This window comes from Onychomys torridus, chromosome 18, assembly GCF_903995425.1.
Source record: "Onychomys torridus chromosome 18, mOncTor1.1, whole genome shotgun sequence".
NCBI classification, from domain to species: domain Eukaryota; kingdom Metazoa; phylum Chordata; class Mammalia; order Rodentia; family Cricetidae; genus Onychomys; species Onychomys torridus.
This window is the reverse complement of record NC_050460.1, coordinates 17,954,842-17,973,019: the sequence shown is the minus strand read 5'-3', so window position 1 is coordinate 17,973,019 and position 18,178 is coordinate 17,954,842. Positions and strand designations below refer to the sequence as shown.

The 18,178-nt window shown below is 36.0% G+C and overlaps 1 protein-coding gene across 30 annotated transcripts in view; it reads left to right on the top strand.

Annotated features, from left to right (window-relative positions):
* Rims1 (regulating synaptic membrane exocytosis 1) overlaps positions 1 to 18,178 on the top strand; it is a 499,782-nt gene that overhangs the window by 208,069 nt on the left and 273,535 nt on the right. For all 30 annotated transcript variants that reach the window (XM_036167469.1, XM_036167450.1, XM_036167430.1 and 27 more), the window contains 2 exons: positions 9,620 to 9,833; positions 12,082 to 12,093. In XM_036167469.1, the coding sequence (XP_036023362.1) occupies positions 9,620 to 9,833; positions 12,082 to 12,093 (226 nt within the window). The remainder of the gene's footprint in view (positions 1 to 9,619; positions 9,834 to 12,081; positions 12,094 to 18,178) is intronic.

The window sequence follows — 18,178 nt, the reverse complement described above, 5'->3', positions numbered from 1 at the left end:
ATCTTATTTATATATTTCAATCTATTAACATGTTACTAAAACAGAACAAACTATAGGTTCTGATTTTACATTCTTTATTTTCATGCATTTCATAGCAACCGGTATTTGACTGAGGACTGAGTAATTATTCAATGCCCCTGTAACTTCATTGTGTGTATTAGCTTTAGCTATTGTGTAATAGCAATAACCATAAAAAATGACAATAAATTTTTTAGAAAGTATTTTTGTTTTCTCCCATTCCCTGCATCTCCCAGGCTTTCAGCAGGACAACTTAATCTGGTGGGTTTGTCTTTCAGACTAACATTCACCTGATGAAATGCCCTTTCTAACCTTTACTGGTGGTCTATTGATCAATTATCTAAGTCACTCATACTTATACCCATATACCAAGAAACTCTGCCAGTCATAGCTGCTTCCCAAAATTCTCAGCTAAGTGTATTCAGAAACGTAAAAGCAAAGTGCTTTCATCCCTCATGTATTATCCATGTCTATGCATAATAATAGCCCATATGTACTGAGCTTTCCCATGTTCTGGACATCGTGCTAAGCACTTAACATTGATTATCTCAACTAACTTCCTAGTGATTCTTCCTAGTTGCTATTATTATCAAAAACCCATACATGGAGAAATTGAAAAATAGGTTTAAATTATTCTTCATGTTCATAAAAACTAAGAAAAAGATAATGCAGATTTGTTTCCAAGAAGGCCAGCCTTACACTTAAGATAAAAAAGTTAGACATAGTCTTTTCCAAAAGTGTCCAATTGTGTAATTGGTTTATTAATTTTCTTTCTTACTACACCACAGCAGGCTTAGTATAAGTAGTTAAGAATTCAGCAAAGGCAAGGTTGTGCTTGGCCATGCAGGAGATGCAGGCCTGAACTGATAGCTCAATACTTGATCTTGATCATATCTGGGACACCACCACTAAAGTGCCGGTATATGGAGCTTGCTTGCTATGTGTTTTTTTTTTTTTTTGAGACAGAGTTTCTCTGTGTAGTTTTGGAGCCTGTCCTGGATCTTGCTCTGTAGACCAGGTGGGCCTCGAACTCACAGAGATCTGCCTGGCTCTTCCTCCTGAGTGCTGGGATTAAAGGCATGCGCCACCGCCACCTGGCCTGTTATGTGTCCTTTAATCCATTTATCATACAGATGATACCAACAGTACTTTTACTATTATTATTTTAAATGTGTGTGTGTGTGTGTGTGTGTGTGTGTGTGAGTTTTACTTGCATGTATGCCAAGTGCACCACATTCTTGCCTGGTCCCCTAAGTGGCTAGTACAAATCGTTCTGAGCTGCCATGTGGGTGCTGGGTCCTCTAACCACTCTTAACCACTGAGCCATCTCTCCAGCCCCTTATTATGATTATTTTATTAAAATTTAACATCATAATTTTTAAAACCTCATTTCTTATTAATTATTTGTGTGATGGTTTCTCCTTTTTTACATATTTTTTCTCTTGAGTTGTACTGAAAGTGAGAAAATCTGTTTTATCAAAATTCTAAACAGCTCCCCTTCTCATGGTGGGTTTTCTGTGTTTGAGCCCAGTTATGTCTACCAGTGGCATGCCATCATCCAGAAGCAGTGTTTCTAAGACCTATCCCAGAAACCTGCCAAGCCCCACTGCATTCTGGAGCATGGGGACAAATCATAGGGAAAGAGAAGGGAACAAACATTTAAAGGCATGTGAATGAGGCTCCGTGTCCTGAGATATCTCCATTTAATGCTTACTCAGGAGTGGCCTCCTATGATAAATTGAAATCGGAATGAAAAATAAATGCTTTGCTGAAGTAACAGACAATAAAACACTAATAACTAATCACCGGTTGGGCTCTGGCTTGCCCTGGGTCACCTCTCAGTGCTTTCAGAGCGCTGTGGGACACAGGTTGGCTGAACTACATCTTAACAGTGCTAAGTGGAGGACTAAGAGATGAAATGAAAATACACTGACAGTAAAAAAACACACAGTAGGCCCCGCAGTACACCACATTTATGTGCGTGCGTGCATATTCATGGGACTATATATATGTGTGTGATGGGTGTGTGTCTGCACCTAGATGCAGGTTTGTATGAAGTTTACATAGAAGGAAAATCCTGCTTACAAGAGCAGAAATTGCAAGATTTTATAAATACCTCGTGTTCTTTTACAGTCACCTCTGAATACACATTTTTCTAATAAGTTACACCCCTGCTGATCTTACTAATTTTCTCTAAGACATTAGCTGTTTTTAAGAAAGTTGATTTAAATAACTGAACACCAAATGTGAAAAATGAAAGCCAGTAGTGCCATCTGCTGGACACTTACATTAAGCAAAAAACAATCCTTTTAGACTACAGAGAAGCCATGAAATATATATAGGATGAAAAATAGTTTTTTAACTATAGTAACTTTAAAATAATTAACAAGTTTTGGATGTAATTCACTATCTGACATACACAAAGCCCTGCTGGACTTCCAGAACCAGAAAAGAAATGCCCGAGTAAACATTAATAATATCATCTGTGAATTGTTGAAGTATTAAATGATTTAAACAATACATTTAAATTCATGCACGTGGGGCTGTCAGCTATCACATATATGTTACACACATATACACACATATGTTACACACATATACATTTGAATTTTTAAACTTCTTTCCATGAAGGCAGTGTTCAATATTTATGGTTAAAACGTAGTTGTTCAATTATGTTAATGAAATGAAATGCTGTTAACATATGTATCACAGGTACTACTACATTTCCCAAGTAGACTGTAAACTCCTTGAAGAAAACAAAACAAAAAAAGAAATTATGAATTTACTTTCAACAAAAGGTATAATGCTCTCATTTTAAATAGCATGCGTCCAAACTATCAGTCAAGCAAGACACTGTATCTTAATCATTGCCATGTCTCACCTGCTGGGCATCTGCTACGGTTTTGGGGAGCTCTTAATTAGTGTGATAATCTTAGAAGATTTCTCTTGTCTTTAATCTCTGTATCTTTAACTTCATGGGCTCTTGATAGTGTCCACTTGCCCATATGGTAAAAGTAATACACAATAATCTCTCTCTCTCTCTCTCTCTCTCTCTGTCTCTCTCTGTCTCTCTCTGTCTCTCTCTGTCTCTCTCTGTCTCTCTCTCTCTCTCTCTCTCTCTCTCTCTCTCTCTCTCTCTCTCTCTCTCTCTCTCTCTGTGTGTGTGTGTGTGTGTGTGTGTGTGTGTGTGTGTGTGTGTGTGTGTTTCTTCAATTGAGGAAGGAAACACAGGCTATGCCTATTTTTTTCAGGACTCACACTCATTCAGCATTCTGCACACATCCCAAACATGATCTGGTGCATGTAGATTCCCTAAGCTCCATTCCTCCCTTTGTCTTAGGGCAAACTATCAGTTTCCTTCTATGTCTGCCAGCTGGGGCTTGGGAAAGTAGCACTCACCCATCCCTCCTCTCATACAACCCATTTCTGTGTGCCTAGATTTTGTAAAGCCAAGACATGAAAAAGACGAAGTAGTCTTCTAGCTTCTGGTTTCTTTGGGGATGGAGAGTGGGCAACACAAAAGAGAATTGCATTTGTGAAGACCCATGCTACTTCCAGAGACTTCTCTGCATTGCATTCATATCCTTTGTTCACCGTTTTACTATGGTGTCTTATAGTACACACTTTTTATTTCCTTTAAAATATAAATCATTAATTACTGAGCTGATCTCTGTATCCCTGGAATCACAGAGTTTCTTTTTGTTTTGTTTTGTTTTGGTTTTTAGCTGAGGGTCGAACCCAGGGCCTTGTGCTTGCTAGGCAAACACTCTACCACTGAGCTAAATCCCCAACCCCCAGAGTTTCTTGAATTGAATGCACTTATGGAAATAGCTCAATGATATTAAATAGTGACAAAAATGATATGAATACAGAAAAATCTAAATTACAATATTATTTTTTATAGTACTTCATTTTCTGAATATATAATTGAAATCTGTGATTTTTGTCAACCTTGCTAATCAATAACAATATGTCAATCCAAAATTAAAGGCTAGAAGTAAATTTCACAGAAGATTTTATAGTTGCTGGCTCATTTACAGTAATACTATATAATGAAATATGTATTTTCACTTATTCATGGTAGAACACTGTCACATATTAAAAATGGATTTAAGTATTAAAGCATCAGATGCAAAAAAGAAGTGTGTGCTATTGATGGTTTCACTACCAGTATTTTGGTCCCAGATATCAATTTCATTTTAAAGATAGTGTCTTGACACTATGAGATGTGAGAACATTCTAAAAGGAGTTTGTATTGAGGAAGGTCATTAAGGTTGTTTTAAGAGACCAATTTGTGAGAGTATTACAGGTTATGGAGCAGTTTTGAGGGCATGAGCAAAATGAATCATTTCCCTCTCTTACATACATCTATCCTCTTTCCTTTCTTTCTTGGTTTCCTTTGATAATAGAAAATCAGTGAGCTTGATGGGGACCTACGTTGCTGTTTCAGTACTGAATAAGGGATTTACCTACAACTAAAGGAGGAAATGTCAGAAGAAATCAATTTGAAGGTTTAAGAAATTTTCAGCCAGAGAAATGTCATGATCTCTCCCCTCTCATTCTATTCCCTTCTCGGATGTTTACAACACTTCTATGAATGTGGCCCTATTCTGAAACCATTGCTGTAATGCATATGAGATAAGTGAAAATGGATACGGGCAGCCTAGGGCCAGTGAACAGAAGGCCTTAATAAAACACAACTATTGCCGTCTGAATGGTCTTCTGTGCTTTTGTGGGAAGGATGTGGGAAAGAGATATCCTGATCCTTTATGTATCCTCTCTTGGAAAAGAAACTGCATCCTGGTGGTTGTCTTCCTTGGAACTACTCTCACTGCTCCAATGGAGAAACTAAGACTTTAGAGACCTTGACCTCACAGATCAATGGAAAAAAAATCTCCTCTCTCTACTGAAACAGCTGTGTGTGTCCACTAATGCAAGAGCTAATAATATTTGCTTACTGTCATGATCTAAGAGACCACACAGTATAAGACGCAAAAGTATTTACGATGGTGGACCCTAGGATCTCAAACCGTAAGACTAGGGTTGTAGTTTTGCAAAGAAAACAGTATCTCAAAGTAAGTTTGGTAAAAAGGGAGGTTGAGGGAAAATGCTATGGAATGAGATTGTAACGAAAGTACCCTGAAGAATCAGCAATTATAGTGTAATGAAAGAATTACTGAGAATCTGAAGTTTCTTGGAATGGGATGTTCAGCATTGTTTTTGCCTTTCCATCATCAGAGTTTGTTCTTGTATTTCAGTTAAACTTCACCAAATGTTTACATTGCTTGGTAAATTCACACTTCCATGATTCCAGAAATGCTTTAAGTTGCAAGTTGAATCGTTCTTTCTTAAGAAGGTGAATTTAGAAAATCAAAGTAAAGTCAAAGACAGATGTTAGTTTTCCTGTCAGTAAAATGGAAATGGTGCTGTCTATTTCACATTATTGTAGAATTAAATGTATGTAATTCCTTCTGAAAACTAATTAAATGGATGATCCGTTCGTTTGCACATGTCAATGTTATTAAATGCATTCACCTCTGCAATTTTATTGAGCTCATTTTCTATTCAGTGGTATTTGATGAGTTAGAAAGAATCTTTTCCTTTTTAATATGGAATGTTTCACACACACAATCACAACACACACACATGTATACATATATGTATGTATACCTACACACACAAACACAGACATATATATGGAGAAAGAATGAGAGAACAAATATCATGAACTAATTTCCCCTCAGCTTTAAACAAAATATCTCGAATATCTTGAGGTACAGAACATTCTACATACTTTGAGCTTCATTTGAATTCAAACAATGTGAGAGTGAAAACAGAGGGAGACTCAATATCAGTCCTATATAGCTGGTTTAATGTGCTTGATGGAGAAATTTACACATGTATCTGTGTGATACCACCCATGTGCACACATATCATATGTGTATATGTTTATGTATAGTTGTCCATTAGGTTAAACCATATATTTATCTTAAAACATCCTCTATCATGATGTGTTTTTATCTACTTGTCAATTACAAGAAAAGGTGTAAAACTTTGAAGATGAGTTTCTCTGTTCTTTGTATTTTATTAAGTTCAAAATTGTTATGTAAACCATCAATTTCATGCTTTTAAATAGTAGCTTATTTTTATTGTCATTAGGAGTGTGTGTGTGTGTGTGTGTGTGTGTGTGTGTGTGTGTGTGTGGTTGTTTTATTGAGATGAGGTCTTGCCTTATAGCAGAGGCTGGCCTTAAACTCAGTCTTCCTGCTTCATCCTTCAGCATATAGAGAGCATAGCTGTGAATGAACCCCTCTGCCTTGTTGTAGAATATTTTAAGGTGTGTTACTTTTGTTTATGTTGCATTTGGTTAACTCTGTGAAGTTGTGTTACTTTGCCCACCTAAAACACACGGTGGTCTAATAAAGAGCTGAATGGCCAATAGTGAGGCAGGAGAAAGGATAGGTGGGGCTGGCAGGCAGAGAGAATAAACAGAAGGAGATACATACCTGTGACTGGGAGAAGAAGGAGCAGGAACAAGGAAGGGAGGACATCAGGGGCCAGCTACCCAGCTACACAACCAGCAGCAGAGTAAGAAAGAAAGGTATGCAGAAATAGAAAAAGGTAAAAGCCCAGAGACAAAAGACAGATGGGATAATTTAAGTTAAGAAAGGCTGGCAAGAAACAAGCCAAGGTAAGGCTGAGCATTTATAATTAACAATAAGGCTCTGTGTGCAATTTATTTGGGAGCTGCGTGGCAGGCCCCCCAAAGGAGTAAAAGCAAACACAACACTGCCTGGCTTAGTAATGCCTTTTAAATTAAATATTATAGTGTATTTTATTTATTCAGGTTTTTCTTTTTTTATTCTTTCCATGAAATATCTCTTTCCTGTTATTTCAAACATTCTGTCCATCTTTGTGTTTAATGGAAATAACCCACCTCATTAGAAATCACAAGTCATGTTATGCTTGAGTCTATCTTAAGTCTGTCTTTTCTAAGCCTCATTTAACTAGAATTTTAACAATCCGACATGGACATTTTTGTCTGATACTCATGGTACACTGCATTCTACTTAGGATTCCTAATGAGTTCATTATCTCTGTTACCTCCTGCTACAGTTACTAACCCTTCTTTCTCTGTAGTTCTGTGTTTTCATTTTGAAGTTAAATCTTTTGTCTTTTTTTCTAATTTCATATTTTTCCACCACTGAGTTGGATATTATACATTTTATTTCAAGTGTTTCTGTTGTCTGCCTAACTAAAGCATTTGCTTTCACTGTATAACAATTACAACTGAAGTTGTTGGTCACCGAGTCTCAGTGCCTGTTCCTAGATAGATCTCTGTATTTGAGTTATGTTACCTTGTCAAATATTATTTCTATTTTATTTTATTTTTCACGGATTTTTCACACTTTATTTACTGTTTCAACATACATTTTAAGTTATGTTATAAGCATTTTTGCCAGTACTATTATGATTATATGCAAGTAGGTGAGGGGATATTTTTTTTTGCAGATATTTTGTCTTCAGTATGAACTCACTTATAAATTACATGTGTTTCCCCTCAGAATGGACAAAGAAAATTGTAGCTATATTTAATTATGTATACACACATATATAAAATGCATATTGGCTATTATCAAGAAGGTATATGTCTTCATTATTTGCTGAATTGTACATCTCTTATATTTACTATTTGGTTGGAGACTGGTATCATATACAGAAATAGTAATGAAGCACTATTAAGAAATATGAAGTGATTTATGAGTGAACCCATGGAATTCCACATATTGCAGTAGAAAAGGGTTTTTATCTAAACATCCAGAGCCTCCTATGTTGCATATTGTACGAAAATTTCCTTTGAGGGCTTGATGTGTGTTTCAGTTTTAGAGTGTGTATTTAGTATTCACAAGGCCCTGGATTGAATCTCAAGAACCATACACACATATACTAAAAATGGAGTGAAAAGCTATAATCCAGAGATAGAGTCCCTTTGGATTGGTCCCAACAAAATGTAGAGTTCCCGTGTTTAAATTTTAAAATGCCAAGATTATTTGGTGTGGAAACCTTTATATCTTACCATAACACAAATCCTAAATGAAGAATTGAGAGACTGGACCACTAGCAAACTGTAGCTTGCTGTCCGTCTTTTTATAAATAAAAGATTTAATAGACTGTATCCACATTCATTTGTTTACATTCTATCTATGGCTACTTCCCTGTCAGAAGAGTGTGTGTGGGTAGTTACAACAAATGCTATATTCCTCATAAAACTAAAATATTTACTATCTGACCTTTTGTTGAAAAGTTTACTGACACCATACTAAATCATACTCTATGTTATAGAATAAATTAATAAGAAAATTCTTCTTTAGCCTGACTTCTGAAATACTTTTGATTCCTTAGTTGATTTGACTTAATGGCCCTAACAGTAAAGATCTGACTTAGGGACTAGATAAATGTTTGTTCTTGATTCTTCTTATTCTTAGAGTTTATTTCTGTTTATTTGATTGGGGTTATTTCTTTTCTTCCATCCCTGACAGTCATCTCATTTAATAGAAAGTATAAGACTCCCAGGGCTACTTTGCATGCATCTATTGAAATGATGGTCTTCCCTGGTTGTTTCCTACTAACTTGAACTTAAATTGATGGTAAAGTGTAAAATAGTTGATGTATCAAACAATTCATCAATTAATCGACTAGGTATTTGTGCATTCATTAAGTAAAAGGCCACATACATTATTCTTTTATAAAACAAAATTATCTGGCTTTTCAATAGGGAATGGTGTCAAATTAGTATTTAACTATGTTATGTGGGGGTTTATACACATTTGCTTTAAGTATGGATTAAATAGAAAAAGTATCAGTTGGCAAAGAAGAAAGTAATGATTCAAGTTCTGATCAAGAGCTGTTAGTGGTTTAAAAAAAAAACACATAGCATAACCAACTCTCAATACAGAAGCAATACTGAACATGGACCTGACTCACCACCTTCTATGATTGGGGAGTGCAGCTCTCACAATTACCTTATGTGGAGTGTAGCATGAACTGCCAGAATTAACAATGTCATCTGTGCATTCTGTGTTTTAGGGGGCACTCACATCCTGTCCATTAGCTCAAACACACAGATGACTTTGATCAGCCATTTCCCAATTGTCTCCTGGTGAGACAGCCCAACACTGTTGACTTGGCTTAGTGCAACACTCTTTGTTCTCATTTAAAGTGTAGAGAAATCCTTAATGTGGAAGACACTGTAGTTTGGAGAGTTTTGTTCCAATACATATGCTTACAGCAATTTACGATTGAAGGACTTGAACTGATGTATTGAGGAATTTGAATCTTACTGTAAATGTTCTTATGGGGAAGGACTTACCTTAGCAGTCGTGGTTGATGCAAAACAGAGTTGTAAAAGTAGGTGCTCTTGATCAAGACCAGGGAAGATCAGGGTATGTAGATTGCTTATGTTTTGAGCTTGGTGGGGAAAGTAGATTTGCATGTGCTGCTTTTTCTCAAACACCTCAATTTTATTTTTCTTTAGGAAAAATGGTTGACTTTTCTGTCTTCCTTCATTTACTTAGTTTATTCTCTTGTCTCTTTTGCCCAGGAGATTGCATCAACAGTTTGAAAGCTATAAGGAGCAAGTGAGAAAAATTGGAGAGGAAGCAAGACGTTACCAGGGCGAGCACAAAGACGATGCCCCGACATGTGGAATCTGTCATAAGACAAAGTTCGCTGATGGATGTGGCCATCTCTGCTCCTATTGTCGCACCAAGTTTTGTGCACGCTGTGGAGGCCGTGTGTCTCTGCGATCGAACAATGTGAGTGTCCTGTGAACACACCGGGTGCCCAAATGCTGACCAAAGCCACCACATTTGCAAGCATGTAAACCTTTGCATGGTCTGAGACTAAAGCATGCATGTGATATGCACAGGAATATGTCCTTCTGTGTTTTGTATTTTTACAAGATCCCAAAACAGTGGAACAGTGATGAACATAACAATAAATAAGATACTTTGCCTATGTGGAGTTTTATATATGATTTCCATTTCAAGCCAAAAGAATACCTGTCCAAAGCATTGATTTTCAAATTAAATGTAAACTTAGTGTCACTAAGGATTATAGAATCATTGAAAATTACTGTAATATATTAATCAATGGTTAGCTCCCATGATAGTAATTTCAGATTTATTATCAAGCCAAAGGATAAGTGGCACATTGATCTCATGAGAAGTATTCAGGGATCTAAGGAACATATAACAAGCCATTTTTAAATGCTAGGGTTGTGAGATGTATTCCCACCTGCAGACATTTTCTAATTTTGCTGAAATGAGAGCATGGTATTTTGATCCACCATAGTTAGCACAAATATTTTGTGCTAAAGATTCTGAATAAAAAATAAATAACTTCTGGTGTAGCAGAACTCAACATTACAATTTGTGAAATTCAAGACCCATATTAGCAATTCTTTACTCTAAACTACATTCCAGCATTACAGTCCTCTCACATTACCTGTGTTAGGACAGTTGAATTATTTGTAGAGAAATCCAAATGAATATTTTGGTTGAGATCTGTAGTATAGTATTGAACAATTGTGATGATCACTGCCTTAAATTTTTCATAGTATTTGGTCCAAGTATTTATCATGTTGTTTAACCATGTGCATAATGTGATATAAATATATTTCAAACCATTAAAACTTTAACCACTCTTGAAATTCTTCTCATTTGAAAAAATCAGTTGAGATTGAGAACAAACTTCTCAGCTGACCATATATTAATTAGTTGCTTGTCTTAATTTTAGTAGAATATTCTAGACTCTCTTCCAGGGAATTAAGACAGTGAGTATAATTAGTATATGTTATAGTTTAATGTAAGACCAGTGTCATCTCTAAACAAGAGTTTCTGTAGCTATAAAACAAGGAGTAGTATTATCTTTTATACTTGAGAGTGAAATAAAAAGAATTTAAGCCAATGTCACATGAGAGAGTTCACAAGATGTGTTTGTTAAGCCCTCCTCCAATTTTTAGTGTTTGTAAGTACGTCCTATGTGATGGATTTTTGCAGGTGGGTCCTGGAGGTGATTACAATGCATAACAATCTGAAAGTTTCTGGCAGTGACAGTTTGTGTACATCAGCCGAGGGTTAGTGTTGGCTGAGTACCTGCTGCAGCTGCTGAAGCTGTTAACTTCCCATGACAGGCTTGAGGCCAGCCAACACAGTTGACTGCTGGTATATTGAAGTTGTTAGGGTCAAAGTCAGGTTGTATAGAGAAAACTCAGCTAGGAAGTCCTTTTTATTCTTTGAAGCAGATACTAATGCCTGTTTTAGTTCATTTCTCTTACACTAAAACTACCCCCACTTGAAAAAATCCTTTAAAGAAATAAAACTAAAGAAGGTCCTGCTTAAAATTATGTCTTATGTGTAAGAACAGAAGAGTGTATAAACCTGTTTTCTCCTATGATAAAATAGTGAAATACATATAAATAAATGCCATTTTTACTGTTTTGTAGTACATCATGCCTAAAATACTTATATGTCTCCTATTTTTAATCTATGACACTTTTCATTATTAGCTATTTTCCAAATTTGGTCTCCAACCATTTTCAGCATAATTTAATAAAATTTTAGTATCATGCTATGTGCTTGATAAAGTATTTTCAGTAATAGGAGGAAGAAATGTCAAGTTGACATTTCTTTCTGAAGATTTCCTTTGTTTTTTGCCCTTGAGATACTGTTTTCTCTGTCAAGAGTCTTGCTATTGATTGATACCAACTTGCTATTGATTGATACCAACTTTGGGATCTTTCTGCCTCAGCCTCCTGAGTGCCAGGATTACAGAAATGTGTCAGGATGCCTGATACCAAAGAAAACTTTAAATGTAGAACTAGTCTGAAGTCTAAAACTCAGGAAAGTGGGCCCAGTTCTTGCATCCTGCATGTGCTTTATGTGTTTTAACACTTGGAAGAAATGCATTTGTTGTGTTGACATTGCTATATTAATGTGTGGCTCATTCTTGTTTCTCTTTTTCTTCTCTCCATGCTCTGCTTCATTGGATGTTTTCCCAAAGGAGGACAAAGTGGTTAGAATCCATGCTTTCTTTTCTATGATTTGATATACTGTATTTCTGTGAACTCGATTAAGTGACCATTGCTTATAATTCTGTTAATCACCACTTTTCACAGTGCAGTTTTATAATTAGAAGAGCTCAGCCCTAGTGGTCATGAGAACGAAACTGAGATGAACACCTGAGAACCCAACGGAATTTTACATTGGTCAATAGAGTTTGGAGAGACTGAATTCATAGACATAGTGAGATTTTGATATAACTCCCAGCCCGTTGTCCTTAGCTTTAGGATTCTGAGGATTACTCTGTTTCAGGAACACTAAACTCAAACGGACTTTCACTTCTGCATACCTCTTAGGTGTGAAGGCTGGTGATTTGAAACTTCACTGCAGAAGGAGATAAGATATACAGACTGGGTAGAGAGGAGAGATAAGATTGTAACCAAATATAAGTCAAATGGAAATGATGTTACTTTTCTATGGAACACATGACATTAGAATTATGCTGAGACACATTTTGCCCCTTTTCTCGCTCTTGTGCATAACAACTGCTTCTTGAGAGATCATGTTTAACTCTCATTAACTGCAGAAACCACAAAGGCTCTTAGTATTTGGGAAGTGGGGTTCAAGTGGCATTTTCCATCAACATCTCTTCTCTGTACTCTGTATACCTTCCTCTGGTGTACATTATTCCTTCCTCGGGGCTCATTAATTCCCCCAGGCAATGAATATTTTGTGTTAACCATATCATTTCAGCTGCCTTTGTTAATATCTTTCAAATTTCAGTGATATATTACAGTACATGATGACCAAGCTTGACATTAAACTGAATATTAATCTGTGTTTTCAAACTTCATGCACCTTTCTGGCCATCAGTTTTCTATGCAAAAGAATCAAGGGTGAAAATTTATACAGCTTCATAGATTTTCACTAAATGTTGCCTCTGTTATTGGTGTGTGGGATCACTGCCTTAATGAATGATACATCTCATTAAACAGAATAAATGGATAATAATACACATAGGATTTAATCAATAGTATCACTTTGGACAAGTTGACATTTGGAATGTGGAATTTAGTTAAGTCAGAGAATAAAAGGGTACATTTATAATGGTAATGTTCTTGATGTAAGACCAGCTACCCCTGCAGTCCTGGGCAGGAGCATCATCTGTTTGCCTGTCTTCCCACAATGGACGGTAGGTTGTTTGGACTTGCTGGGCTTATTACGATTGTTGCCTGCATAATTATAATCCAGGCAGACTTTGTGCTTGCAATGGAAATACTGTAAAATGCAATCACTTTACACTTTTTTTTTCCTCACTTCAATTGGAAAGTATGCATCAATTAATGTGTTTAAACTACTCAGTCAACATTTTTCCAAACACTTTTTAGCCCATGAGGCACTTCAGTGAATCGATGCTCCTGTCTAAGGAAATTAACACCAGATTTTGTTCTCAGGCATGTTAAAGAGAATAACTGAGTATTTTTAAAAGACTTGTTTAATTTTGTAACTGTGTGTGTGTGTGTGTATGTGTGTGTGTGTGTGTGTGTGTGTGTGTGTGTGTGTGTACGTATACATGTATGCACATATGTACAAGGGAACCAAAAGAAGCCAGAAGAGAGTATCAGATTCCACTTGGAGCTGGAGTTATATACAGATGTGAGCTGCTTGATGTGGATGCTGGGGACTGAGCTCTAGTCTGTGTAAGAGCAGAAAGCATTCTTAACTACTGGACTATCTCTCATGTCCCAGGATAACTGAGTGTTGAACTGAGTGTTTGGATTCCAGCCCTTTCCTAATTCTCTAGAGCATGTTTATTTTGGCAGAGAGAGAGAAAGAGAGAGAGAGAGACAGAGACAGACAGAGACACAGAGTTGGAGAGAATAGGTAAAAGAATGAATAAAACTTACCCTAAACCAGTCTTCATCAGAAAGATAATTCTGAATTCTACTTGGTCTAATAAATTGGCTAAAATGTGATTTAAAGATTAAAGAAAACCTAAGGCTATCTAGTGTGTATATGTGCATATTTCTTAATTAAGTCTAGCTAAATGTTAATTATAATTTTATCCTAGAACTATTTGAACTATTGCTTTAAAACTTTGTCCTTAACCTAAGTCATACCTCATAGTAACTTGGAAAACTATGAATTGCTTAAAACAAAGAGTCGCAATACATAATGATTTTGATGTGGGCATGTTTAATAGCTTATAATAGAATATGATTTTGTACGTGTGTATATTTTCATTGGCAAAATATATATCATGCCTTTATTTTTGTTGAAAACCCTTTTCTGAGCCTATAATATAGGGATATTGTAAACGTTTTCCATTGCCTGTTTAAATTAATTGTATTTTTATTTTACTCCATTTGGTGGCAGAGGGTAGAATTCAGATCACTCCCTTGGTACTCACACTTTGTGCTGGTGAATCAGTGAAATGAATCCTCTAAATTCAATTCCCTTGTGATTTCCTATAAATTTCCATCAGTATTCTACTAGTGAGAGATGTTGGATTATGAATACAGTAACCAAAATGAACTTGTTCATTTCTAGTTCATCCAATTTTCAAAAAGATGCATCAGGCTTTATGTTAAGAATGTTCTATAAAAAACCATTGGCATTACTCTGAAAACAGAACTCTATCCTTTTTGGTATTCTCTCAAAATGTGAAAACAGTAGATCCATATCTTCTAAAATCTATATACAATATCATTTTGCATATTATGCTCATTATAATTAATATTATGTAGTATATATAATTATATATATTACACATTATAATAAATAATGAGATGCTGGGCTTAGGAGTCACAATTTTTAAAATCTCCTTCCTATTCAATTTTCATTGGTATTAATAAAAATTATGTTAAAGGCTATGTGGATGAAACAAGTGTGTTTTTGTATTTTTGAAACCCTTATAGTAGTAAGGATTATCATGAACTGGGACAGTAGCAACTTAACATGCAGCTAGCCTTATTATAAGGTCTTATTTAAAAGATGGCTAATTCATAAGAGCATAGAAAATGCCCTCACACAGACATATGCACACAGCACACTGTTCTTTAATTACAAAATAAAAAACTTTGGAGTTTTTACCTTGCTAGAATTAAATGCAAGCCATCCAGAAAATTGCAACTATTTTAAACAAGTGATTTGCATGATTGCATTAAATATTTATTATTATTGTGAATATTACTCTCAGAGTTGTCCATATTTAGTTCATAGTTGACAAGGCTTGTAGTATACAGCCTTAACTCATTTGTAACAAGGTTTTTTTTTTTTTTTTAAGATTTATTTATTTATTATGTATACAGAAGAGGGTGCCAGATCTCATTACAGATGGTTGTAAGCCATGTGGGTGCTGGGAATTGAACTCAGGACCTCTGGAAGAGCAGTTGGTGCTCTTAACCTCTGAGTCATCTCTCCAGCCTTAACTCATTTGAAGAACATGATTTTCAAGAATTTGCTTGAGATCCATTTTTTTCCTAGAAGCTTTGAATTTTCTGACATTTCGCTTAGAAACTCATCCCAAAAAGATACTCTATATTTAAATTATGTAGAACAGTGTGTATGTATGTATATATATATATATATATATATATATATATATATATATATATATATGAATATGATATATCAATAAAAATCTTAGGTTGTATCAAAGGAGAATTTACATTACACAGGCCAGTTGGTTAAATTTCTCAGGTTTAATCTGGTTTTGTGGAACTTACCCCAAAGGGCAAACAATATGTAAGTTCCAAATATTGTTATGTAAGAGATTTAGGGGAACTGTGAATTTGTGTGTGTCTGTGTCTATGTCTGCACATGCATATGTACACATGTGTATTTGTGTGTGCATGTGGAGGCCATAGGTCAAAATTGGGTGTCTTTTTCAATTGCCCCTTCACTTTATTTTATTTTGTGACAGGGTCTCACTGTTGCTAGAGCTCTAGACCAGGCTGGCCTAGAACTCACAGAGACCAGCTTGCCTCCTACTCCCAAATGCGAATGCTGTGATTAAAGGTGTGTGCCAAAATGCCTGCCTCCAATTCGCTTTTTGAGGCAGAGTCTCTCATTAGACCTGATTCCGCTAGGCTGGATCACCAGCAAGCCTGAATGTGTCTATCACTGTCTGTCAGGGAAAGGATTAGAGCCGCAAGCCACCACACCTGGCTGTTTAGGTCCCAGAGTTTATGTGGTAAACATTTTACTGAATGAACTGCCCAGCTCCAGGTGTCTAGTTTTCATTCAGATGTGTTTTGAGACTTTGACTCACTAGAGGCTGCAGATATGGCTTAGAAGTTAAGAGTACTGGCTGTTCTTCCAGAGGAAGTGTGGTCCATGACATCACCTGAGCCTGATGGCTCACAACTAGCTGTAACTACAGTTCTAAGTGACATATCGCCCTCTTCTGGCCTCTGCAGGCACCAGGCATATTCATGCGAGCAAAACACTTGCACACATAAAATAAAAATTTAAAAATTAATTAATTTAATAGTGTTTTTAATAGTTCACACTCATCATCACTATTTTGGAAATGTTTGATGATATTCAAAAGCATTAGAAAGTTTATAGGCTTGCTTAGTTTTGATATTTTTCTCCACCTCAATTTATCTTTTAATAGTTACAAAAAGTGTTTCAGAAAATTATAAAAATCCATATTAAGACTAACAAAGCTGTACTGGGCTGTAGAAAATGAGAATTTTCTAGTACGAAGAAAGGGATGTGTTAATAATTTTCACAGAGCTAAGAAACAAAGCTGAAGAAAGTACTGAATTTTGTCTTAAAATGTCAAATCTCTGTTTATGTACCTAGGATTTCTGGGTCATAAGATAACTCCATATTTAACGTCTTGAGACATTCCCACACTGTTTCCCAAAGAAGAAAGTTGTCAATTCCTCTAGTTTGGGTCAATATTTGGCATCATGTCACTATTGTTCTTGCTCGTCCTCCCTCCCTCCCTCTTTCCTTCTCCCCCCCCCAGTGTGTGTGTGTGTGTGTGTGTGTGTGTGTGTGTGTGTGTGTGTGTACTTGTGGGTTCATGTGTGGGTTAGGATCCCTGCACGTGGAAGACAGAGGTCAGCCTCAGGGGTACTTCATGAGATGAACACCTTGTATTTAACAGACTCTCTCACTGGGTCCTGGACCTTGCCCAATAGTCTAGACTGGTTGGACAGACACCCTGGGGGATCAGTTCAGTTGAGTGTCCAGAGGACCTCATGGCTGATGATTTTATGGGGGATTTCAGTTTAAGTGTCTTCATGCTTCTATGATAGGCACTATAGTGACTGCTTACATTTTATTATTTCCTATAAATTAGTAATGTCCTTTATGGAGTGTGATTATATCCCATTCTTGTTTTGATAAAACTATCTAACTGGAGTTACATTAGTTTGATACCTTCAGCAGTTCAGTGTATAGAGCATTATAGTTTTCTGCTAATATGTTTCTGACTTAAAAATTCTTTGGGTGCATTCTTTTCCAAAGGCTGACATATTTACTGCATTGGGAATCAGCTTCTTAGTGGTGTCACACACCTGTTTTTATCCTGACATTTAGGGGCTGAAGCAGGAGGACTGTGGCTGAAGCGACAGCTTGGGCTCTTTATTGAGTTTGTTGCTGCCCTGAGCTGCAAGAAAGAGCCTGTCTTCCCCTTCCCACCGTTCTGTTGAATTTGTTACATCATCATTCTATAAAAGCTGTTCAAACAGACCTTTCATAGCTCTGTACTAATTCAGCTATCCTTGTATTAACTTTTATTTATTTATTTTCTTATATTGAGTCATATATATAATTACTTTTCCTTTAAAATTATCTGTCTTTTCAGTAAACATAATTTTGTTGTTTATGCATACCAATATGCTTTCTGATCAGTCTAGTATAAAAGTTATTCATTATGAAAAAGAATCAATGCATCCTATCACTAAGCTTAACCAAGCAGCCCAGAAATTAATTATGATAATTAGGAGTAAAGCCTTTTCCCTAGGTAACGTGCACTCATTCATTTATTTATTCTAGGACTTGCAAAAGATTTCTTAGCATGAATTGTTAAGTTCTGCATTTAATATAAAATACATAAATTCATTAATCTACTAATGTAG